Source organism: Poeciliopsis prolifica, unplaced genomic scaffold (genome assembly GCF_027474105.1).
Source record: "Poeciliopsis prolifica strain line A6 unplaced genomic scaffold, Auburn_PproV2 SCAFFOLD037, whole genome shotgun sequence".
Classification (NCBI taxonomy): Eukaryota; Metazoa; Chordata; class Actinopteri; order Cyprinodontiformes; family Poeciliidae; genus Poeciliopsis; species Poeciliopsis prolifica.
In genome coordinates, this window is record NW_026562412.1 from 2,904,528 (window position 1) to 2,929,588 (window position 25,061).

At 35.4% G+C, this 25,061-nt stretch overlaps 1 protein-coding gene across 1 annotated transcript; it reads right to left on the reverse strand.

Moving 5' to 3' along the window:
- Positions 1-61: 61 nt before the first annotated feature.
- LOC129374819 (gamma-aminobutyric acid receptor subunit rho-1) lies at positions 62-23,272 on the reverse strand. The gene is made up of 10 exons (XM_055053462.1): positions 22,881-23,272; positions 15,660-15,710; positions 15,473-15,579; positions 13,057-13,124; positions 11,886-12,109; positions 9,286-9,368; positions 7,360-7,500; positions 6,527-6,679; positions 4,261-4,457; positions 62-2,033 (listed from the first exon to the last, which is right to left on the reverse strand). The coding sequence occupies exons 1-10, from the start codon at positions 22,985-22,987 to the stop codon at positions 1,731-1,733; spliced, it is 1,434 nt and encodes a 477-aa protein (XP_054909437.1). The 5' UTR covers positions 22,988-23,272; the 3' UTR covers positions 62-1,730.
- Between the last annotated feature and the right edge of the window lie 1,789 nt (positions 23,273-25,061).

The following is a 25,061-nucleotide window of genomic DNA, read 5'->3' on the forward strand; positions in this document are numbered from 1 at the left end:
ATTTTTGTCTAATTTCTTTCTTTTATTAAGGTTAAAAATAATCACAGCCATGCATGTCAAAGCTCTTCATCATTCTTATATTGCATGCAAGAGGGAATTTACATCAGCTGTGATAAATTCAGCACAAACAATTTTCACATTTTTAAGAAAATAAAACAGTTATCTTCAATCTTTACTTTATCTCAATCGGAGTACGTTTGGTCATTTTACAAATTAAATATCTACAGAAGATGATTAGGGTGACTGAAAAAATGAAAGGATTCTGAATTTATTTCTGACTTTTAAGATTTTTGAATTTTCTCAAAATTTAGATTTTTTTCTAAGAATTCTGTTTCCTCAGAATTCTCTATTTTCTTATAAGATTTTTTCCTTCAGCACTCTGATTTTAATATTTTAAAATGTAAATTCTGAGAAAAAAAATCTGATTTTTTTTTTCAGTGGCTCTAATCTTCATCTGTAGATATCTATTTAATTTCATCAAACTTTATGATAAAAGATAAAACTATCAACTAACAGGTCACAGTGAACCTCAAAGCCTCACAACAACAACATAGGAGATCAGCTTCAGTATAAAAAAATGAACAGGAAATAGATGTTTAAAAAAATACTAAAACAAGTGTTTGGGATTGACCTCTTATATTATGCAAATATTTTACAACCCTTCATTATACCTAAACAGATTGGCAATAAAACAGTTCCACTGATCAAAAATTTATGCAACATAAACTGAGTCATGATGCAGAAAATCTGGAAATCTAACATGAGAACTGAATACAAAACTTGAACTTGTAACAAAATCTGTTTGGAAATACTCAGAAATTTTTAGACTAATCTCACAATGTTTTGAGAAAAAAAACTCATTTAAAAAAAGAAAAAAGTTGTTTTCCTACAAAAAATTTCAACAAAACTTAGAAATTTCTACATTTCAAAAGTTTTAATTTTTTAACTTTTCAAACTTGCAAACTTTCTAAATGTCAAATATTTCTAACAAGTTCTTTTAAATCTCATAAATGCCATCTTTTGTAGAAAACTTCTGAGAATAATTAAAAGATTTCTGAGTTTTTTGACCAAAATGTACCTCATCTACAATGGCCCAAGAATATTTTGTTGGATCTGAAAATCTCCATATCGCCAGTAGAAATACTTCAACATGTAGCATCATGACAAACTTCACATGAATGTGAATTAAGTAAAAACGAAAGTTTAAATTAGAGGTATTAGCAGGTAAATTCCCTTAAACCTTGGAAACAGAAGCTCATTTAAAGTTTTTCCACCTTAAATGAGTCGATTTTGCCAACAAACCTGAAAACAGCGTCACTTTGCTCTTCTGAGGCTTTCCACGTCTGTGTTGATTGTCAGGCCCAGTTTTTCCTACAGAGCGGACATTTTTTTTAAATGGCGGTTTTGTCACTTCTTTTTTCTTTTTTTTTTTACAAAGTCCAACGTCGTCATCGACACCAGATACGCAAAAGCACACGGATTTGACGGAGTGATAAAACGGTGTTCTCATCAGTTTTAAGTGGCTGGGGCAAGAAGGCAAAAGTTTTCCATCTGTTGTTGCTCCCCAGTTTATCCTCCGACAGGGCTTCGGTTTAGCTTCTGCGCTAGCCAGTCGGCTAAACAGCCCGCCAGCTCGCTAGCCATCCGGCCAGCTAACTAGCCTGCTGGCTATCTAGCCGGCTAACTAGCCCGACGGCTATCCAATCGCGTTCTATTTAAAGCGTCACAGTTTACGAGTATATGGACCAGTAAATGATGTTGAAGAGGATGTACGCGCCGGGGAAGACGACCCGAGAGTATTTGTCTATGGCGTGGGTGTCAATCCAGATGTTGACGTAGCTTCGGGACGCCTTCACCTGACCCGTGATCTGAGGGTCGTTCAGCGCCACTTGGGCCAGGATTCGCTCCTGGCGCCCGCCGTTCTCAGGTATCCCATAATTCCCCGTGGTGTTGACGTCCATGGAGCCGTAGCCAGTGATCTGTGGGTCGATCATCATGTCGTCGGGGTTTCCGATGCCACATGTGCATGGCAGCTAAACGACATAAACAAACATTAAAGGTAAAAGGTGCATAAATCACATTTACTTTAAGGCCTCTTTAGTCATTTCATTAATTGCTTTGTTCAAAATTATTCTTAGATAATGAGATTTTAGTCTGGTTAGAGTATGACGGTATGAGGGCTATGCTATGAAAATAAAAATAAGAAAATTACGAGAATAAGAATAGTCATAATTATTCATACTTTATTCCCATAAAATCACAACTTTATTCTTGTAGTATTTTAACTTTATTCTCATATTATTTTAACTTTACTGTCATATGACTACTCTTAGTTTTATTTTATTTTTTTATTATTAATTATAAAAATTAGTATAATCCTAATAGTCTGTTGCATTTGACCTCCTTTCAGAATGAGTTGATGTAGGGCATCTTGTCACTTTAAATCCAAATAAGCTGCTGCAGACCAGGCCCCACAATGTTTTCACTGGCACATAAAAATGTCTGCAAAAATGCACAATTATACAACCATACATCTTTACAAAGCAGAAGGGGATCCTCTTAGACAACCAACAAGAATGCAGCAAGTGGTTTCTGGATTTCAAGCCAAAAACAAAACACATTTCTTCTCCAGCAGTAAAACCAGCTGACTAAACCTGCTGGAACTCAACTCGGGTTGCTAGGTAACAGAAATAACTCTCCTGGGGTTGCTAGGTAACAGAAATAACTCTCCTGGGGTTGCTAGGTAACAGAACTCTCCAGGTAATGGGCTCACCTTCACGGAGGGCATTCGGTGAGGGGCAGTTCCTGCTGATTAGTGGCTCTACATTCCGTAGTTTAATTTTCCAGATACCAAAAATAATTAACTTATTGCATAAAAATAAAAAAATACAGCTGAATTTTTTTTAAGCGTTTGGGATTTTTTTAAGAAGCACTACAAACCCAAATAGAAGAACAAAAACTTGCAAAATGTGAATTTTATTGTCAAAGGTAATAAACTGTCTTGTCTCTAAAGTGTGCTTATTTCTGTATCACACTAAGGGCATTGGAATGAGTTTGCTGTGGGAGATTTATTGAAGATGTTTTCGCTGGAAATGTTCCTCGAGGTATGTGGGCAGTTTGGCTCCATATGCCACAACATTTGGCACATGAAGAATAGCAGCTCCGCATTCCCAGAAATAATTTACCGTGGCCCTCTGAGGAGCTTAAAGAGAGACGATTCAGAAAATATTTATCTGTTTATTGGCAAAGGACATGAATCATTAACGCTTATTTCTGCCAGTTTGGAAATATTTTCCCCATAAATCAGGTCAGCCTTCACTGATGCATCAACGAACTCGGTTTAAATGTCTGACTTTTCTGTGTTTAAACAGGTTTTCTTTCACCACAGTAACAAAACTTCAATATTTTCTAAGCCAATGTTGACCAAAATATGCTTTTTAGTATCTAGTTTAGGTTTAAAGAATGTTCTGTGTTCCTCAGGAGAATTAATGAAATATTGAAATGTCACCAACTTACTGACTGCAACTGCAAAGATTGATGTTGACAAATCTCATAAATTGTAGGCAAATATTTCAAGTATATAAAAACCTATTTTTTTAGCATATTCCTTTATACATTTGGAAATTATCCCAGATCTTATCCGAATGTACCGAGTTAAAAAAAACTCCAGGAAAGCTAACGAGAATGTGGAACATTTTATTTCATCTTTTGAACTTTTATCTTCTTTCTGCTACTGAGAACAAAAAATGTGGACAAGTCAACAGGACAGCTTCTTCAGTAGTTACCTGGTGCATTCAATTTCTAGTCAGAACTCATAATTTCCAGTGTCCCAGTCAGAGAAAAAAAACAACTGGAAAGCCCACTGAAGTCAGGCTTCCTACTGGGAAAGTTGATCCAGTTATAATTTGTAAGGCAGTCTTTGCGTTTCAATATGGCCGACCCATTAATAATAGCATATAAGAGTGAATCTAATGTCATTACTGAAATAAGTTAAAGTGATGTTTGCTTATGAAAAACTATGTTAATATCTCCAACTACTTTAACTGGAATGCTGTGACTTTCAGTGTAATGTTAAAACCAGCTCCGATTTCAAACTTTGTTTTTTGTGTTTTTTATATTCACTTACAAAACCAATATGAAATATTTAAAAACTCTCTGGTTTGAAAAATTTTGCCATCAGATCAAAATCATATTTATATTTCACAGCAGGCAGGAAACATAGAGAAAAACCCAACAAACAAGCAAACAGAAATAACTTACTCTCTCCCTCAGCTTCCTCTCTTTCCTCTCCTGCACAGTTGAGAGGTAGTTCACCGCCGCGTACTCGATCACCGAGAGGAAGACGAAGACGAAGCTGACCCACAGGTAAATGTCTACAGCCTTGATGTAGGACACGCGAGGCATGGAGGCGTTGACCCCGGTGATGATGGTGGACATGGTCAGCACTGTAGTGATACCTGAAGAGAGGATGATGACAAACACTTTGGTAAACACACGGGGAATTAAAAACCGACGCTCCGCTCCGTGATGTTAAACCAGGTTTATTTATATGGCACATTTCAGTTCAAAGTCTTTAAATTAAACATAAAAACATTATACAGTGAACAAAAAGAAAATATGTTGACTCTCTTGACCAATGTGCAAGAGAAAGACACATTAACATAATGGCTGCTGTTGGGATCGACCCGTATGAATCGGATAATGAAAACATGTCAGGTCTCCAACCTCCTAATGTGACGCCTACCTCGTAATCTAAGTCGGTAATCTATGCGTTCATAGATTACAGGAAGTGCAATCTATGAACACATAAAATAAAATGCTTAAACAGATTTGTAAAGATTGTGCAAACTGAATAACAAGGTTCTGTTGACTGGTAAATATATGTAGCAACAAACACATAGGCTACATCTCCGTCATAACTAGCTTGTAGAAGCTACGTTAGCTACCTGCTAATGTACCTGTAATAGTACAGCTACTATTACAGTAAATATCACTGAAATTGATCTTTGTTTTACTCAGGAGGGTTGAGTACTTAAACTGTAATCGAGTATTAGCTCTAATGTACTTCTATTTATAAATTGGGATTAAGAACGAGGCGAGAGCGAGCTTGTGGCTTGTTCATTGTTGTCATACCAACTCCATCATAACTGCCTTCCAGTTATAAATTTCATGGAACTTCATGGAAGTCCATGAACAAATATGTCTGTCAATGTCCCATTTATTGGGGTTCATTGACCAACAGGTGGGTTTTTATTTTCTTGCACAGACCCGTGAAAACACTGTTGCAGTAATCACTACGACGAAAGATAAACGCATGGACGAGTTTCTCTAGCTCTTGCTTTGCTATTAGTCCTTTAGTCCTGGAAATGTTTTTCAGGCGACGCAAGGCTGATTTTGTAACTCTGAAGGCTCAGGTCAGAGTCTTGATCCCTTGTTTCCAGCTGTGCTAACTGAAGCTTTGTGCATTGACTAGATTGTTCCTCTTTAGGTCCAAAGACAATCATTTCTGTTTCTGTTCAGCTGGAGAAAGTTTCGGCACCCAAACACATTGTTTTTTTCTAAGCATCTGTTTAGTACATCCTGTTTGCAACCGGAGCAAACGAGAGCATTTAGATTTTGAATAGTAGGGCTGTTTCTGATATTATCCTAAAAGTTAAAATTTAAAGTAAAATATATTTTCAATTGATGGCAAATTACTTGAGGTCTAAGACTGTTTTTGATAGCTCAGATTCTTTGAGTTAGACATTTTTGTGTGTTGTGTTGCACCCCCACTCTGCTCATTTCTGCCTACAATGAACTGTTTTAGGGCCTCTTGTGACCTCTTCTGACCAAATATGTTGCTCAACGTTTACACTCGAACGTGAAAATGGCTGCAAACAGATATGCAATTAAACATTTGAACATCTCTCAAAAGCAGAAGTGGAGCCTCCTGCACAAACAAGAAGACAGCAAGTAGTTTCTGGATGGTAAGTCAACAACAAAACATTTGTCTTTTCCAGCAGCCATTGTACAATGCATACAGTAAGACCAGCTGACCAAACGTGTTGGAACCTTGATTGGGTTGCTAGGTAATGGGCAGAGCTCAACAGAGGTTGCTAGGTAATAGTGCAGCGTGACTAAACCAGACTATACAGCCTTTGGTTCTCCAATTTTTGGTAGAAAGATAAAATAAAATAAAATATGATAGGTCATATAAATTGAATTAACTGATTTATTGCGTAATGCGACAGGCTCATCTATCGGGATGTTTTGAAACAGCTCATTTTCCAGACACCAGAAAACACTAACTTATTGCCAAAACCCGGCTGGATGTTTTTTTTTAACCACTTTGAACTGGTAGAAACCCAAATGGAAGTATAAAAATGCCAATTATGCATCATAGAAAATGTACGAACATCAAGAGATATACATTTAATTAATCTAGTGTATGTCATTTTTGCAAAGTTTGCATTAAGACACTCAAATTATGTACCCAAATTATCGAGAAAGCTTTGATAGAGGCTATTTCTTAGTAAAATATATCTACCGAGTGGCACCCTGGCAGGCACGGCCCTGCGATCGATCCAGAAGGAAACCCAGGACAGCATGACCATCAGCGTGGCGGGGAAGTACGTCTGCAGCAGGAAAAAGAAGATGTGGCGCCGCAGGGTGAAGTGGATGTACAAACGGTTGTACCAGCCTGCAGCACAGAAAGAGAGACAGCGCCAGTTATTCCCACATTGTCAGGCAGCTGATGAGCCGTGTCAACACTGTAGGAATTGTCCCTGCAACTTTGGCAGAGAAAGATAGCACACAAAATCCTTTTCATGCACTGAGACGCTGGAAAGTGACATGTGGTTGTGTGAACAGTGTAAAGCTTTCTGTGGGTTTCCTGCAGAGCACAGCAGGTTCACAGCAGCCTGTCTGCTTCAGTTCGCTGCAAGGATTACGGATTCTTCACTGCAAAAACACAAAGTCTTACCAACTATTTTCTAGTGCAGATATCTTGCTGCACTTAAAAACTGAACTATCTCTCAACAAGCTATAGGAGCTTGTTTTAAGTCAATGATTCCTTAATATTGATGAAAAGGTTCTTACTTCATTTTGCTGATAATGTAGGAAATATGTCTTGTTATGAGTGAAACAAGACATATTTCCTAAACAAGTGAAAAGTTATTTTTATGTTAATTTGATTGTATTTCAAGTGTACTAAGATATTTGTAGTAGAAACTCAACTAAAACTTCTTGATAATAGTTTATTGTGTTTTTTGCTGTGTCCTGTTTGCTCTGCAAACGGCAGGTTCCTGTATGAAATGGCTGATCCTTTTTGTTCAAACTGACATGAGAAATGAAGTTTTAATTCAGCCGTGTTGCAGCTACCTGTGCTGCTGTAAAACGCCAGCTTTGTGGTGGTGTGAAACTTTTGGATCAGGAACTGGGACAGAGATATTCTGTCGTCCGTGTTCAGAGATTCGTTTCCTTTCTTCCAGTACAGCATCAGGTCGTCATCTGTGTACGCATCTGTTTGGGAAACATGTAGAAAATGTAAAACATTTTACATTACAAAACAATTTTAACCCATTTGAATAATAAACTGAACTTGGATCCAGGGCTAGCTAAGCTTGGTTGGTGGCGTTTAATGTTTATTAATTTTCCTTTTGGATCAATAAAGTATTTTTGAATTTGAATTGACACCCTAACTCTTTGGTTACCTAGCAACAACTTGCACAGCAGCAGTTTTATGATTTTGCCGCTGTGCCTCATTACTGCTTAAAAATAAAAAAATGGAAACGGTTATGCCAACTAACTGTTTAACAGTATTTCAGATATTTAAAACAAAAAAAAATCAATAACTGATATGTATATCAGTCATGATATGTTTTGCGACAATATTGTCCAACCCTTCATTATATACATAAAAATAGTAGGAGATCTTCAGAAATTAAGAAAACATTTACGTTAAGAGACAGTAAATATAGTTTAATGTCTCAATAAGGTTTGTTGAAAACCTCAAAGTAAAATCTAGATGCGTTTTAGTTATTGGTGTAAAACTATGGAATAAATGAGATGATAATCTGAAATCATGTGCTTTTTTTGTTACTTGTTTGTAAAATAGTGTTTTATTTTGTTTCCTTTTTTGAAATGTAAATTTTCTAAAAAATAAAATGAAAAAGCTAATCTGAATCTGGATGAAAATGTGATTTACCCACATTGGGTCTTTACCTGCCATGTTATCTACATGCTGCTCTGTATTCACCATGAAGTTTTACATGAGACGAACTTAAAAGTAAAGCAGCAGAAAGTCCTAAAACTTTAATGGTGCAGCAGATCTGAGGTTTCAGGGAATATCTGGTATGCAGAGCGGACATGTCAGTCTCAGCAGGGGGCAAGAAGAAAGCTCCTGAAGAGTGATGATATTAAAAATTACTGTCAGGCAACATGATCTGTGGAAAATGACAGAAATACTCGAGTCGGGCGGACGTCTTTAATGTTTCTGATGGGGGGGATTTTACTGCAAAATCAGTTTAGTTGACTTTATTTCAGATTGGAGTTTTTATCCTGTGCTTTTCCAGGTGCTTTATTTCTGCTTGCATTACTTTTTTCAATAAAGAAAACGTAATGTGCAAAATTCACCTGCTTGTACTTCCATTTCAGTCGTACTGCTTCGAAAAACAGATTTAAAAAAATACATGTTTTTTGGTAATAAGTGATTTTTTTGGTATCTGGAATATGAGCCGTTTCAAAACTATATGGAATGTAACTTGACAAATCAGCAGGTTCTGTGCCATGAGCGAGCCCGGCAAGGCCCGGCCCGTTGCCGGGCAACCCCAGCGGAACGCCGCCCGTCACCTAGCAACCCCAGCGGAACGCCGCCCGTCACCTAGCAACCCAATCTCTTCACCTAGCAACCCAGTCTCACTTCCACAACATTTCATCAGATTAACTGTGAAAATAAGCTGTTTGCAAGTATTGCCCAATTTTTAGGGGAAGTCTCTTTATTTACTGAAAATAAGACAAAACTAACTTATAAATAACTTTTCAGTGCGATTTATTAGTTTTAAGTTAATAATTCCTGAATACTGATGAAAAAGCTAGTTCCTTTGGCAGATTATTTCACTTATAACAAGGGAGAAATGTGTAGCTATATCTGAAACAATATCGTAGTGGAACTAGTACTTTTAAAGATCAATATTAAAAAATTAAATTGGCTTATTTCAAATCATGGCTTATCTTAAACCCCAGCTGTAAAACAAAAGATCCGGGTCTGAAATGTTGACCTTTGCCCCTGGAAATCATTTCACTCACAGCTCTCAATCTCCAGTGAGCAGGTCTGGGTGTCCAGGGGGAAGCGGCTCAGGTCCATGTTGCACATGGCAGTGACTGTGACCCTGCAGAAAAGACAAAGCAGATCCTCCTTAAACCAAGACAATAAACCTTCATCTGAATATCAGATGAGAATCACTAAACCTGGAGCTGCTCTGTTTTATATCAGGGAAACTAATTAGTGTCTTGAATTGCTGTGTTAAAAATGTCCTATTACCTTTTAAAATGTAATCAGTATTAATTATCTTCAGGTGTTGAAAGGGCTGAGTGATTTCATCATTATGATTCACTGACTTAGAAAAGCCTCCTTGATTTATCTCCACTGTGAAACTGTGCGATATCCTTTATATTCAATCAAGACCTGCAGCTGAACAAAAGACTCTCAGCCTCCATTTTACCTGCAGTGCTGGCAGAGGAATGTCCTATTCAAAGCACTGTTCACACTTCCAACAATGGTTCAAAAGCTTTTAAATGCATCTGTGTGTCTTCTGGGTTATTTTTTTGAGCAGCATAACCCATTTAAAATGGAATATTTTAATTTGAAAAAATCCAATATAAAAAAAAGTTTTATTTTTTACCTGTATCACATTTTTTGATTTGTCTGTTATTAATGGTTTGTGCATGTGGATTTTTTCAATACTCAATCTCTGATTTGACCCTAATTCTTGGTTGAGTAAACAAGAATCATTAGTCTAGAAATTGTTTTTATCTATTTGAAAGTACTATTTTTATTACTTCACCCAATTCTACCATAAATGTGCTTTATTGTTGTGGTATTTTAATTTCCTAAGAGGATCCCAAGGTCAGTTGCATGGTAATTCAATTTAATTTAAATCGATTCAATAATACTTTATTCATCTCAAAAGGGAAATAAAATGTTGTTCTAACTTATAAGCCCATTTTTCGCTGCACCGCTGGACTCGGGTCGACCCGGCAGGACCCTGCAGTGCAAAAAGGGCTGTACTAGCAGCATTACTTGGACTTTGCTGATGTTGACAGTTGTTCGTAGTTTTAAAAAAAACACCTTGTTGCTATGGTTACGCATCATGCCGAAAAGTAACAAAAAAAAGAAACTGCAAAAATCCTTCCAGCTGCATAGCATCCAAGATCAGAGGGAATAGTTGATCAAAAAAGTCGTGTTTGTGCCAGAACCGGAGAAATTCATGTTTCTTAAAAAGAAAGAGTCAGAATGAGGGTAAAACGACGCGACGCCAACATGTTGCCAGCTTCACAGCAGAACTAACAGGAAAACTGTGTTGCCCAGTCTGACCAAAGATCATGGCTCCAACTGAAATCCAAGTACAGCTAAATAAACTTCACACATTCAGTTTTGTAACAGCAGCCGGACACACTAAAGTATTTTTCACTGTAAAAATCCACTTTGAATTTTAATGGTTGCTATGAAGACTAACAGACTTACCATTGTCTAACCTTCTGTGGCGTTTACCAGGTTACAGTTACACCCTAAGAAAACAGGAACTCATGGATTGAGATTAGATAGGGACTCTGATTGGCTAATCAGAGCTAATCAGAGTGCTTAGTTCTCTGATTAGCCAATAGTTTTTTTTTTTTGTATCTATTTAACATTTTGCTAACTTTGTTGTAAAGGTTCAGTTGAATAAAGTTCAACATCTGCTGGTTCTAAGAATTCCTGAAGTAGTTAGATATTTAAATCCATGCTCTTATTTTGAAGTTTGTTAATGCTGAAGTTCTGTTTCCTCTGCCAGCAAGTGGCAAACGAACAGATGAGGTAAACAACCAGGATTGATAACTAAACAAAAACAAATATTCTGAACTGTTTTGAGAGCATTTTTGTCGGTACATGTTTTCCACCAGTGATGTTGACATTTATTCTGTACCCAGAATGCATTGCAGAGCTAATGTTTATTATTAGTTATCTGTGCCCACCACTGGAATATATAAAATTACCTTACTACAACATGTTATGTGAAATTGCTAGGTATGACGTAGTTTTATAGAACACTAATAAGAAATTAAAAAAATAAAATTATGACGACAAAGTCATAATATTACAAGAAAATAGTTAAATGTGAATCATGTCATTTGTCAAGAATAAAATCAGATTATTACAAGAATTAAGTTGTACAAGAATAAAGTGGAAATAATGCAAGAAAAAACTACAATATGATCATTTTTGAGAATATATTACAAGAATAAAGTTATAATATGACTATTCTCATAATACTATGACTTTAATCTTCATTATTTTGACTTTATTCTCATATGATTTTATTCTTGTAATATTATGAGTGTATTGTCATTATTTTCATTGCCTGTGTCTGATGATATCAAAAATAAAGCCATATTTTTAACATCACTAGTTAAACGTTCTCAGACTGAAGGTTGGATTTTTTTCAAGTATTGTTCTCAAATTATTTTACCCTCATAAAAGACAAATTAGGTTTTTACAAATATTTATCAGGGCGCCAATAAGGAAGAAAAACAGCTACACTGAAGACATGTACAAACTGTTGCATTAGATGTGGTTACACACCTGCATCATTACTGCTCTTTACTTTGTGAATTAGATAGAAGAAAAGTAAAACTAATTTTGTTCTTACCTGAGACTGTAGAGCACGTTACCGTCAGGGTAAACTCTCAACATGACATTATCAGTGGTGGTGTCGTGGATGAAAGAGCGCTTAGAGTGAACAAAAAACATGTCAGGAACCCAAATCTTCTTCACCAGACGACTGTCGAAAGTCATGCTCTGGTTGTTGGTGCTGGGAAACGACAGCCGCTCATCTTTCCAGTAGTGGCGCAGATACAAAGTCATGGTGAAGTCCTGTGGGAACAAAAATATTAAACAATATGAAACAAAGTTCTAATGCACTTGGCAGGACAAACATCCAAATTTGTCTCATAAGTGAAATTCTGATGAGATTATATACAGATGGACAACAGAAACATAACTTTTTATTTAAATTGATAGATTTAATCTTCCAAAAAGATTATGGATGTTAATTGAAAAAAAATATGATACACATTTCATTTTGAGGAACAACCTGTTGTAAATATGCTTTAAAACTCTTAATAACATTAGGTTAGCTTGTGTGATAAAATGTAAAACAAGCTTTTGGGCAATGTTTACATTTTATGTTTTAGCGGTTTGCATGTTTTTCCCCCAAAATATAAATAATCTCATTATTGATGTTTCTAATAAAAATTTAAAATCTGTAAACTCAAACTTTGATACTAAAATGGTGCAACTATTTCAAAAAAAATTGTAATAAATAATTTTAGAAAATGTCTGCCAGTTACATCTGATCAGTAGCTCATAGCAACATCAACGCTAACCCTAACGGCTAGCCAAATGTGCAACACTTCCCAAACAAACGAGCATCAGACACAGAAACACATTTATTTTAGTGATATCATCAGAAGACACAGTTCTCCTGTGATGTCACCCCTACAGGAACTTCGTAATTGACAGCGATCTTGGCAGGTATTCGTAACTGACTGTTATGACAGTTGCTAAGGAGTTGCTAATTTATAAACAATGTAAGTACATTACAGCTGTTATTTCATTCCTACCAAGATGGCGGTTCAGTGGTGCGGATCACTTCCACTTCAGACTTGTGGGAACTATCACTCGATCCCTTAAATGTAATTTATTTATTTTCTTACCATTAAATGGAGTTCTTTATGTCCAATAAGTGTAACCTGTAATTCATGACTTCTTTTTTAATTTGAAATGATTTTTATGAACCCAAACAGCTCTGCCATGCTCACCATATCCACCTCAGAGATGGTGTCAATACTTTCCACCTGAACATCAACACCAACAGGTATTGGAGGACCTGAAAAATAATTCATTTCAAAAGTCATTGTGTTGAAATATTATTTTCTGCTTTTCTAGAAGATAAGAAACAATGTCACTAAACACGCAATCATTGTGACCTTTCACCCACAAAAACTCTCCTCTCAGCTGGCCAGCTGATTTTAAGGTCTAGTCAAAATAAAGTCTTATTTTAGTCATTAAAACAACTTTCTAAAAAATAAATGTTTTTTCTGACCTTCCAAACTAATGTTGCATAATTTTTCTTTCATAAAACAAACCATTACTCTGTCCAATGTACTGTCACTATGGTAACGCCAGGGCCTGCGAAAAACCTTTTTGGGACCCAAAGCAGATTTTTAATGGAGCCCCCAATACTAACATGCCAACACCAGATGCTTCACTATTCCTACGCTACTCTATGTGTGACATGCCTGCTATCATTAGCATAATTTGTAATTAACTTACATCATACCACTGTAACCACCGCTGATGATACTAACCTTACAGGAAAAACAAACTTAAAAAAGAAATATTTAGATTTTGAAATTCAGATTGGTTTTTAAGTGTGCCATATTACTTTAACTATTTGTAAGTATCACTTGCAGTTTAAATTTAAATTACAGTCAGGAAGTTAACAAGTTTTATATCTTATAAGAAATAAGAAAAGATTAATCTATTATTTGCATAACAACTATAAAAACAATATAGAAATTACTTTTTCATATGTAATAGCATTTAGTTTGTGTTATTTAATGCTATTACGTATGTTTTTTAGTATTACATGGACTGCCGTGTTTTCTTTTAATTATAATAGAACATAAAATTTTGAATTAGACCAGTGTAAACAAAAATTGTCTTTTCACTAAGCCAAATCTTGATCATTTTTACACCTTCAATCAGCTTTAATTCTTACAGAAAGGAAATAACTATATTTTTGGCTACAATCTTCAAAAAACATTTCATTTCTGTGTTGATTCTAGTAACATTCATGCTTCAGATGCCAAAACTTTCATTGAAAAACTCTAAAACTGTATTTTTGAGGAAGTAGCTCATATTTCCTGGATGTGTTTACATTTTTTAAATAGAGACAGTGTTTAAAAGAAAAGACAATGGCTCAGGCACTAGCAACACAGCAAATGTTCGTGCTCCAGCTGTGACAGTCAGGCTCTGATTTATCTTTGACCTATTTCAGCCCCTGTACTCTGCATCATCAAATTCCCACAAGCACAAAACAACAATCAGGTCATAACAGATGAAAGCTGATGCAACACAACTCTCTTTTCCTCTTCAATGCTTCACATTGGACATCACAAAGACAATCCTGCAAAGCATCACTTTGTGTTTGTGGATTGTTGTGATTAAAAAAAAATAGCAGCACATGTCGCAAATTAAAAGCTGATTTGTTGCTGCTAAAATAAGCTTTTGTTTTTGCATTATAGGAGAATCAACACTGCAAAAACACACAACCTTACACAGTATTTTTGGTCTAGTTTCTATTGTCCACTTGAAATAAGGCAAAGCTAACTTATGAGTACATTTTCAGCAAGATACAGGAGTTTGTTTTAAGTTAATAACTCCTTAATATTGATGAAAAAGTCCTAGTCTGTTGCAGATTATTCCACTTATAGCAAAACATTTTTCCCTTGCTATAACTAAAATAATCTACTGATAATCTACCAAAAAGCAGAAGCAGAACATTTTCATCATTATTGAGAAATTATTGGCTTTAAACAAGCTCCTGCATCTTGTTGAAAAATTGCCTAAAAGTCAGTTTTGTCTTATTTCAAGTTTACTAAGACATTTGCTTTGAAAATTGGACAAGAATTACTTGCTGACATTTTGTGTTTTTGCAGTGTACCACTCTGTATTTCAAGGTCCAAATATTTTTTTTAGTTTGCTGCTCCTGTAAGTTAAAAATCAACAGCCATAACTGGTATGATGTAAGCTACACGATAGCAGCGATGCTACACATAGAGCAGTATAGTAACAATGAAGCATCATTTTTGGGGACCCCCCAAATAACAAGACAAGACCCAGAGGCCCCAAAAAGGCTTGGACCGACCCTGTTCAAGTGTACTAAGATACTAATATTTTATGTTTTACAGTGTAAAAGATAACAAATACAGTATATAATTACTGTCCTCCAGTCTGCATTTCTCTTTGCATAATATTCAACAATCCTTCCAGTGAAAACAAAATGAAAACATGAAGCAGAGCTGCTGCTGATAATAGCGTTCTTAAAGTTTCAGGGAGATTAGAGCCTGCAGGACTAAAAGGCTAAAACAAAAACAACACAAACAGGAAAAAAACTGATTGGATCTTAGTGTAGCGTTTCGGAGAGTTTTAATTTATAAAGTAGTTTCTAACCTCCAAATGCCGGCCTCATGGTGAAATCGTGATCATCTATTCTCAGCAGCTGCTCAGATTTTGTCATCGGGTTTTTCGTCAGGTCTGGGCTTCGTTTGTAAATTGGACTATTTGGAAAATAAAAGCAAAATGTTTGTGAAATATAAACTTTTATATTATTATTTTAAAAAAAGAAAATGCATTTTACCTTCCAGACTTCTGACCACCTCCTCCCTCCATTCTGGTGTCTCTTCGTGACCTGGTGATTTAAAACAGAAAACATTATGGCAGATTTATTAATATTGTTTTTTCTATCATTTTATGTATTTCTTTTGATTTTACAGTTTTGTTACACTTAAATAATAAAACCTGTTTGTTATTACATCTAAATTTTAAAATATTAGCTGGTTCTTTAAACTTCATTCAAAGTTATTAAGAGCTGTTGTGATTGGACAGATTTTTTTCTGTAACATATAAAACATAAAATGTAAAAAGGTTTTTTTATTTACTCAAGTTGTATTTGTCTGATGTTAAAATATGTTTCTGATTGGAAACAATTCTGTTTTTTGCTAAATTTTATTGTAGCTTTATTTTAAATTCTAAAAATAGAAATTAATGAATGATTCTTTTAAAAAAAGATAACTATTTTGTAGTATAGTTGATATTTATCTAAAATTATAAGTTGTCCTTTTTCAAGAAGTCATGCGGCATTTACCGCCGTAATAAGTTTTATTTTGCTAGCCAGAGAATATAAATCTCCACCTCAATGTTTACACTCGCTCACAAAAATGGTTCCAAACAAATGCACAATTATGCAACCGTACGTCTTTGAAAAACAGAAGGGTAACCTGCTGCACAATCAACAACAACACAGAAAGAAATTTCTGGGTGGTAAGTGAACAACAAAAACAGTTGTCTTTTCCAGCAGCCATTGTGCAGCAGTAAACTGGAACTCAGCATGGGTTGCTAGTTAACAGACTGGGCTCTGCTGTGTCTGCTAGGTAATGGCACTTTTGAAACAGCTCACTTTCCAGACACCAAAAATTATGAAATTATTGCTAAAGAACAAGTGGGTGTTTTTAGAAGCAGCTGCAGCCCAATTAGACTCATACAAATGATCAAAAAGTGAATTTTGCAACAGTAAAAATACTCCTAAAAGTATATTTTTCCCAAATAGATTACTCAAGTAAATGTAACTAGTTACTATCTAGTTCTGGTTATTATGCAGCCAGTTGGTAAATTTTGCACCAAGTCACCAAGGTGTTACTTTCCAACATGGCCGCCAGTTGCTTTGTGCCTTAGGTATAAATTTTGGGCCACAAGTAGAAAGAAGGACAGAATAGATTAAAAAATAAAACCCAAAACTGGATTAATAGAGTAGCGCTATGCTGTGACAGGCGAAGCTAAATCCCTGTCGACTGAAGACGTGCATTAAGGAAATATCAAAGACGGAGCGGAGCTGAGACACAGAGACTGAAAAACAAAAGGGGGAATAATGGAGAGCGAAGGAACAAGGTTTCACTGGGTTAAAGCTGCAGCGCAGTCGGTGTTGGGCCAGTGGATGCTACACATCCACCCAGCAGCTGGCTCTTAATCCTCTTGGCAGAAATGCCTCTGCAATCCCCTCTCTGCTGGCCTGTGGCACATGCAGGCCGCCTGTCCCTGCGTTGTTCGCCACTGCAGCTGTGGGAATACATCACTGCTGAGGCCGCAGCACGGTTACTGGGCCAAATTTGTGCAGAGGTCATTTTGGACGTGTTTACTAGCAGCAGGCCTACAAATAACAGCAGCAGCAACTGAAAGCAGCGGGATAACTGTAAATAAAACACTTAGAAGGCAAATATTGTTTTTAAACGCATTAATCCTATTAAATGTTAGATATTGAATGAATTATAAAACATAAATCAATTACAAATAATTTAATATCTGCTTTGTTGAAAGCAGAAATATCTTTATAATCATTTCAGAGTAATTTTTGACAACAGTCTGTGCATCTTTCTAGATAAATAACTCAAACTATTTACAAACAGAAAATTGTAGGAGTTTCAATTAATGTTCTTTAAATAAAACACAAAATGCTAAATTTGTTCATTTTGAAATGGTAAAAATTTTGCCGTTGGCTCTTTCCCTTCAGAAAGTGGATTTTTAGCATCTCCACTGTGAGGCGTTTTCTCCTCTGCTGTTCTCTTTCTGTGCATCTCGTCTTTCCTGACTTTTCAAACCCAGCAGCTCCTGGTCGCTTTGGGGATTTCGCAGTCAAGACAGGAGACAGGTGATGAGAAACAGAGGAGGGGAAGAGTTGAATCCAATATAAATGTCTGAGGTTTTTATTCAAATTGAATTAACAGAGCCTGCATGTGCCAGCAGGGAGAAGTTTGATGTGAGGTGACTTTTAATAGGAAGAAACAGCAAACTAGCTGCGTTTCCATTAAAAATGTACGCAAAATTTGTGAAATTGCAGTTTTGCAATTGCGATTTTTACATTAAATAAGAAATGCAATTAAAATCACAAGAGAATAAGTTTGTTAATTTGATATGTTGTTAAAAAACATGCAGTGCCATGATCTTCCAAACACTTCCTGTTGTTGATCACATGACGCATGTGATGCCAAAAAATGTTTTGCCAAATAAATCAAAATTTATACAGCCAATAAACAACACCTCATATTAGCTCCAAAAAGTGTAATTATGTCTCAAAATGTACACATTTGGATTAAGTTAATGTATTTTCATAATTTTATGGTTAATGGAAACAAAAGCTGCATTTTCTTTACAAATGTGTGCAAAACTGTAATGTTTTGCTAACATAAAATAAAACAATGTTTCACTAAAGTAAGAAACACAATTAAAATCACATGTGAATAAGTTTGTTTACACGATATGTTGTTAAAAATCCTCCAGCCACTTCCTGTTGTCTTCTTTTTCGATGTTTCTTCCAGAAGTAACATCCTGTTGTTGATCATGTGACCCGTGTGATCAAAATAAGTGTCTCCATTAGTGTTGTGAAATAAATAAAACCACTTCATTCTAGCAAAAAACATTTTATGCATTTTCAAAATTAAGTAAATTTAAGAATAATTTGGGTAATTTTAAGATCAATGGAAAGGCAGGTGCTCTTAGTTGATAACACAATATCTGTGTCTCCATTGACTGCAAAATTGTGTAAATTGGAATTCTTAAAATGAATTTGCTTAATAAAAACATTAAATTAAAGGTTTTTGCGTTAGGAGGAGGCTGGCTGTAGCGAAATGGTATTTTGCAAAACTACAATGGAAACAATTTTTTATATATCACACGTGATCAGCAACAGGATGTTACTACTGGTGGAAATGAAGAAGAAGACAATAGAAAGTAGTTAAAGGATAAAGTTTTTAATGATTTATCGCATGAACAGAAGCATTCATGGATGATTTAAACTGCCTTTATTATTTTATGGAAAATTTACATGATACAAATTTTTACCGAGATATGGACAAAGTTTTGCGCACATCTGTGAAAAAACGTAGCTACTGGCATTTAAAGATTACACACCAGTTTGGAGCTGCATATCCTGTCATACTAATAATAATTTTAACTAAGTTTTGCTTGTATTTTAATGATCATCTCACCAGAGCAGTTTTTCTTTCTTTCTGAAAACCAACCAGTTCATTAACTTTAACCATTTTATCAAGATCTCTGCACCCAGTAGCTGTTTGTTAATTAAAACCTTTTTATTTCCTTCAGATGGAGGAGAGTCTTAATAATGAACTTGTTTTTCTGATCTACCAAAACCATCTGAAGCATAAAAAGTAACACTGCATCTAAATGCAGGGGAGGATTATGATTTGACAGGGTTTGTTGAATATATTAAGTGGATGCTGATAGCGTTTTGAGGCGTTCAGCGCTGTTCTGGCACACTTTGGGGAAATCTTATCATCTTTAGCAGATTTTAATTCAAAGACAGCTTCTCACTTCAGGCAACAGGCTGCAGCTGCACTTAGTGCTGATATATTTTTAAATGACAAACTGAGACCGCTGCTGTGTATTTACCATCCACTGAGAACTTTCTCTTCTTTTTTCCCCACATTTAAAGTTGAGTTTTTGTTTGTTCAAAGTGCTTATTTACCTTATGCCTTTGCAGAAGTTGTATTTATGATTGCACAGTTTCTGTGGCAACCAAACTGAAAGCGATGCCCGAAGCAATTCAAAGAAATGCACTTTTTGCTTATTACAAAATGATGCAATTACATCTGAAGAGCTTTAGCAAGGGGTGCCAGAGTTTTATGCCACTGTATAAGACAAAATTACGGCATTTTCTTTCTGTTATTTTTTCTTGTTTAATATGGCACCATTTTATACCAATTTGAAACTACAATTTAATTCAAAAGCACTTTATTAATAATAATAAAGAGAACGTAAATGTAGTTCATCCATGTTTCCTCATAGAGTTGTGCAGAGTTTACCTGTGGGCAGGAGAGATCTCCTGTTGCTGTCTGTACTGCAGTGTACCTTAAGGAGCCTCTGACTGAAGACATTCTATTATAATGTAACTGTCTGTGCTGCTAGCTAAAAAGCTAGCTGCGCTAACCCTAAAGCCATAATCATACGCATTAGTTCTGCTAGTGCTAAAATGCTAACTTCAGTTCATATTTTATCTGCCCGTGACAGACTACAACCTTAGAACATCAATTTACTTTTGACATCATAATTTACATAACACCCAAAAATATGTATTTATGTTTACATCTTGTTTTCTACTATCAGTGTTATGTTTATTGCTTTGGGTAAAATTATTTGCAGAAAAATGAGGAGAGGAAACGGAATTGCTGATTAAACAGATTTCAACCACTTCAAAACAAGAGCATGAATATAAACAGCTAACTACTTGAAAAACTCGTAACAAAAACTGTAAAACAGATTATTCAACTGAAAGTTACAATTTATTTTTAAAATATATCAAAGGAATCTAAGTGTGCTAAGCATTTTCAAAGTTAGCAAAAGCGCTAAATGAAAATTACCTACTAGCTTGTTAGCTCGTTAGCAGAAGTGTGCCCACCACAGTTCATAATGAAAATCTTATACCTTTCTATGTGTCTCTTAAAAAATCTACAATAATCGTGTTTGTTTTGATTCCATTCAAGACAAAATTATGGAACTGGACCTTTTCCCGCCAAAAATAAGCAATTAAAACCAAACAATTCAGTCGCGTATATACAGATTAATCTGAATTTTAATATAATCCTGTTTAATTTAGTTTTTAACTGGTAAAAATGTTGCCTATCTGGTGTGGTTCCAATGTCAAAAGGGACAAAGTTCAAGAAAAACATTGAATAATTGTTGATAGGAGATCAATATGTCGATCGCAAAGGAAGTCTGGATAAATCGCATGACATTTTAAAAACCACACAGACGTATGCCAATCTTTCAGGGGTTAGGGTTACCAGCTGGTGGCGGTAATGTTCCCTTCACTTGTTATACAAACGCCATTATAACAAAGAAGAAGAAGAACGGACCCATGCGCAAATAACGTCTCTTGGCGCAGCAAAACGAACTTGTTAGCTAGTTAGCTCCAGTTCTTAGCCTTCGGCTCTTCTCTTAAGAAATAGATTAAAAATAAGTAGGGGAATACTTACAGGACTAGAATACGTAATCTGACACCAGTGAGTTATTTTTTTTTTGTTTTTGTGAGCGTTTTCTTCAGTCAGTGTAAATTTTTAAGCATCAGCACTCCGCCTACAGGGACGCTGCCTGTTTTAATTAGCTGTCAGAGTAAATGGAGACGAAGAGAAGAATTTAAACTACTTAGAAAAGTTAGTTTCATTCTGAAAGGCCTGGTGACAATTAGAAAAGCTTGATCATTAGATCAAATGGCAGACTTGTTTTGAAAATTGGGGATGTAGTTAAAAAAGCCTGGATTTAAACATTAAACGCATTTATTTTTCATTTTTAATGTGAAGTGCAGACAGAAAGGCAGCATGTTGCAGCTAAACTAGGTGAGCTTTAGCTGTGCCCTACTTTACAATTATTTTCAAATTTTATTCAGACGCTAGCACTCTCACATCCTGCACCTAATATTTAGTAAGACTTCCTGATCGAAATAATATTTCTTAATAAAAATGCATGATAAGTGTAAAAAAATGGCTAGATTTATTCTTTGATTTTTAAAAAACAGGAATTATGAACATTAATGGAGCTTCAAAAATGAGAAATGGGTTAATTCATGGAAAAAAATTGTGAATTTTGTAAGAAAAAAACCCCAATTTATTTATTTTTGTCCCTAAATGATTATAATGACACCTGCAATGAACATAAACCTTGACAGTTTATTAATCATATTAAAATTTATAAATTATTTTGGTGATCAGATGACATTAACTTTTAAAATTAAAATACTTGTTAAACATAAATGATCCGAATGCCAGAGGTCAGTCCTGAGACATTACTTCCAGTCATTAAACTGGAAACAGATGTTTCATCGACTGATCCAGTTTAGACCCCAGTAAAAACATTTAATCCAATGCACACATTAACCAGGCTGCAATTAGCCTAAATAATCACCTGGAAATGACATTGGCTACAACTACAGCCAGTGGGAAAACAGTCATTATCTGCCCTGCAGCAGTTGTGGGCCAAGAGAACAGAGCATCGTCCCGTCGTACATAAATAGACTTTGGGATTTAGGTCTCCCTCTCTCATCTGGCCGACCTGCTGTCTGAATAAGTCTGTTTTCTGAGGGGAGGGAGCGTCCAGGTGATGCAGGGAAAAGGGGAAAAAAAGTGGATGCAAAATAAACTACAAATGGGGAATAAAACTTACAGTCTCTACAGTCTAAATTATTTCTGCTTAAACTATTTTCTTTCTTTCAATAGCTGTTAGCATTGTAGATAGAAAAAAGAAGTGAATGTCTGCCAAAAACTCAGAAATTTTTAGATTGATTTAATAAATTTTCTAGAAAAAGCAAGAATATTTATGAGCCTAAAAGTCACAAATTTGCAAGAATAATACTAAAATACAATGAAAAAATACTCAGAAGTTTTGAGTCTTCTTGAAAAAACTTGAAAATTTCTGAACTTCAAAAGTCAAAACTTTGTGAGAAAAAAAATTAGATTAATCTCAGAGCTATTTTAGTTCAAGAATATTTCTAAGCTCATTTGAAAATGTTTGAAAAGTGAACATTTTTCGGTTTTTCGAGTTCAAAATGTAACATTTTTTCTAGAAAATTTCTGATATTTTTTTTCCACAAATGCTTAAGTTTTGGAACTCAAATGTGTCTTTGTTTTTTCTAAAATATTTCTATGATTAATATGAAAACTTCAGAGTTTTTTCTTGCAAATTTACAACTTTTTGAGGTGACAGAGTTTTCTTGTTTTTCTGTAAAATTTCTGAGTTTATTGGATGAAAATTACTCTTTTTTTTTTTTTTTTTCTAATTGTCACCTGTGAGTCGTTACCTGGTTTGTTTGTAGGGCTCCAGCTTGTGACCTCTTGGCTGAACCATCTTCGCCGCTGTTCCTGCCATCCAGACACAGAAAAGCATCAGAACCGTTTCCGCCTGCATGGCTCACATTCCCCGGACCGCTCCTGTCAGTCAGAATCCGCTTCCCACCGGGGTTTCCAGCACTCTGCCCTCCTCAGACATTCCCTTCTCCAGCACCGGAGGAGCCGATAAGACGTAGGAAAACGGCAGCAGCAACCCGGCTATTCTCCGCGCTGAGAGGAAAACATCCTACTGTGCTTAATCTCCACAGTGGGAAAAGCAATTTTGACTAAACCCATAAATCCTTGAGCGTCAGATGGTACAGATTTGATCCCTCTGGCGGCGGATGTGCCTGCCTCTCTGCTGTTTTCAGATACCCTGCGCTCTGATGCGCTCTCCTCCACTCATTGCGCCGCCCAGAATCACCAATTCTCGTAGTGATGCAGCGCGCTCGTTTGGAAGGTCAGACACACAGAAGCAGAGAGGAAGCGGAGAAAAGATGCTCTACATTTATACATTCCAATGGCAGCAGAGGTTTTCCTTCTGAATATTGCTGCTTGCTGCGTTATTTTTCAATACTTGTGTTTCCATCGGCCGTAACACTGCATAAATTCAAATTACAAAAATAAATTTGCAAAATTGAAACATCAATTTAAAAAAATAATGAAGTCTGGGCACTAGGATCAGGTGCTATTTTCTTTTTGGGCTGTATCAAAATTTGTTTATTTCACAAAATTGCAATAGAAACACTTTTTTCAGAGCACATAATTCGTGATCAATAACCGGACAATACTACTGGTAGAAACGACAAAGAAGACAGCAGGAAGTAGCTGGCTGATGATTTTTTTTAGTGGCGTGGAAAACGTATTTATATGTGATTTTAATTTTGCTTCCTACTTAATGGAAACACTTCGATTGTAAATTTGCAGAAATTGGAATTATGAAAATAAATGTACTGATTGGAAACACGCTAAGTTTGAACATACAGGGTTTTTTTGTTGAAAAATTTCAGCAATATCATAAAGTGTTTTTTTTTTCTTTGCCGTATCAAAATACACGTGTTACACAAAACCAATGGAAACATTACAAGTCATGATCAATAATCGGATGTTACTACTGGTGAAAACAACAAGGAAGAAGACAGGAAGTAGTTGGAGGATTATGGCGCAGCATGTTTAATGATTTATTGCCTGAACAAAGTTATTTAAGTGTGATTTTAATTGTGTTTCTTATTATAATTTCCAAAAGTATTTTTAAAAATTACTAAAGTAACTTCACAGTGAAATTACTCAGCTAAAAGTAAATAGTACAACGTGGCAAAAATACTCCTAAAAGTAATTTTTTTCCTCAAGTAATTGTAACTAATTACTCTCCTGCTAATTACTGCTGATATATTTAATCCAGTCAACAGGAAAACTAAATTTGTTTGTTAAATAAAAGGGCACGTTTTTTTCCATCAAAACGTGCCGTTCTTCTGTAAACGCCGGTGAAAAAAAGCGCTGACGTCATCATCCGCCTGGCCATGTGTCCCCCTTTCCAGACCGCACAGCTGGATTATAAGATCATGAATTTGGGTTAACTCCACCTACGTCAGTCTAAAAATTGGTCTAAATAATCTTAAGCATTATTTGTTTTTCAGTTTTGTAGGTCTTGTTTACAAAAGTGTCACTGACCAAGCAAATACAAGGCTCACAGATTACCCAAAGTCTCATGAGAGTCGTTATTTAGACATCAGGACTTTGTTGTTGTGCTGGTTTAAAGTGCAGAAAGTAGGTCTTTAGAAAAAAGACACAAACACACATATACATGTATACATATATAAGCTTATATAAATTCTTTTATGACGATGATTTAAGAATGTGCATACATAGATTATCCGTAGTCATATACTAACTTCAATTGTCTTTTTTCAACACTTTTGAAATATTCAGTGGAAACTTTATTCTCAGAATTTTGCGAAATTTTACATTTCCATCCATTCTTAAAATCTATAAAAGAAAAAAAGTACGGAATGCCAAAAGTTCCACAATGCAATAAAGAAATCATTTGTGAAATATTCACATAAGCAATATTACGATAGTCTTACAATGTCAAAAAGGGACATGAAATGGGTTTCAGTAATATTTAAAAAAATTTATAAACTCTGAATTTCCCA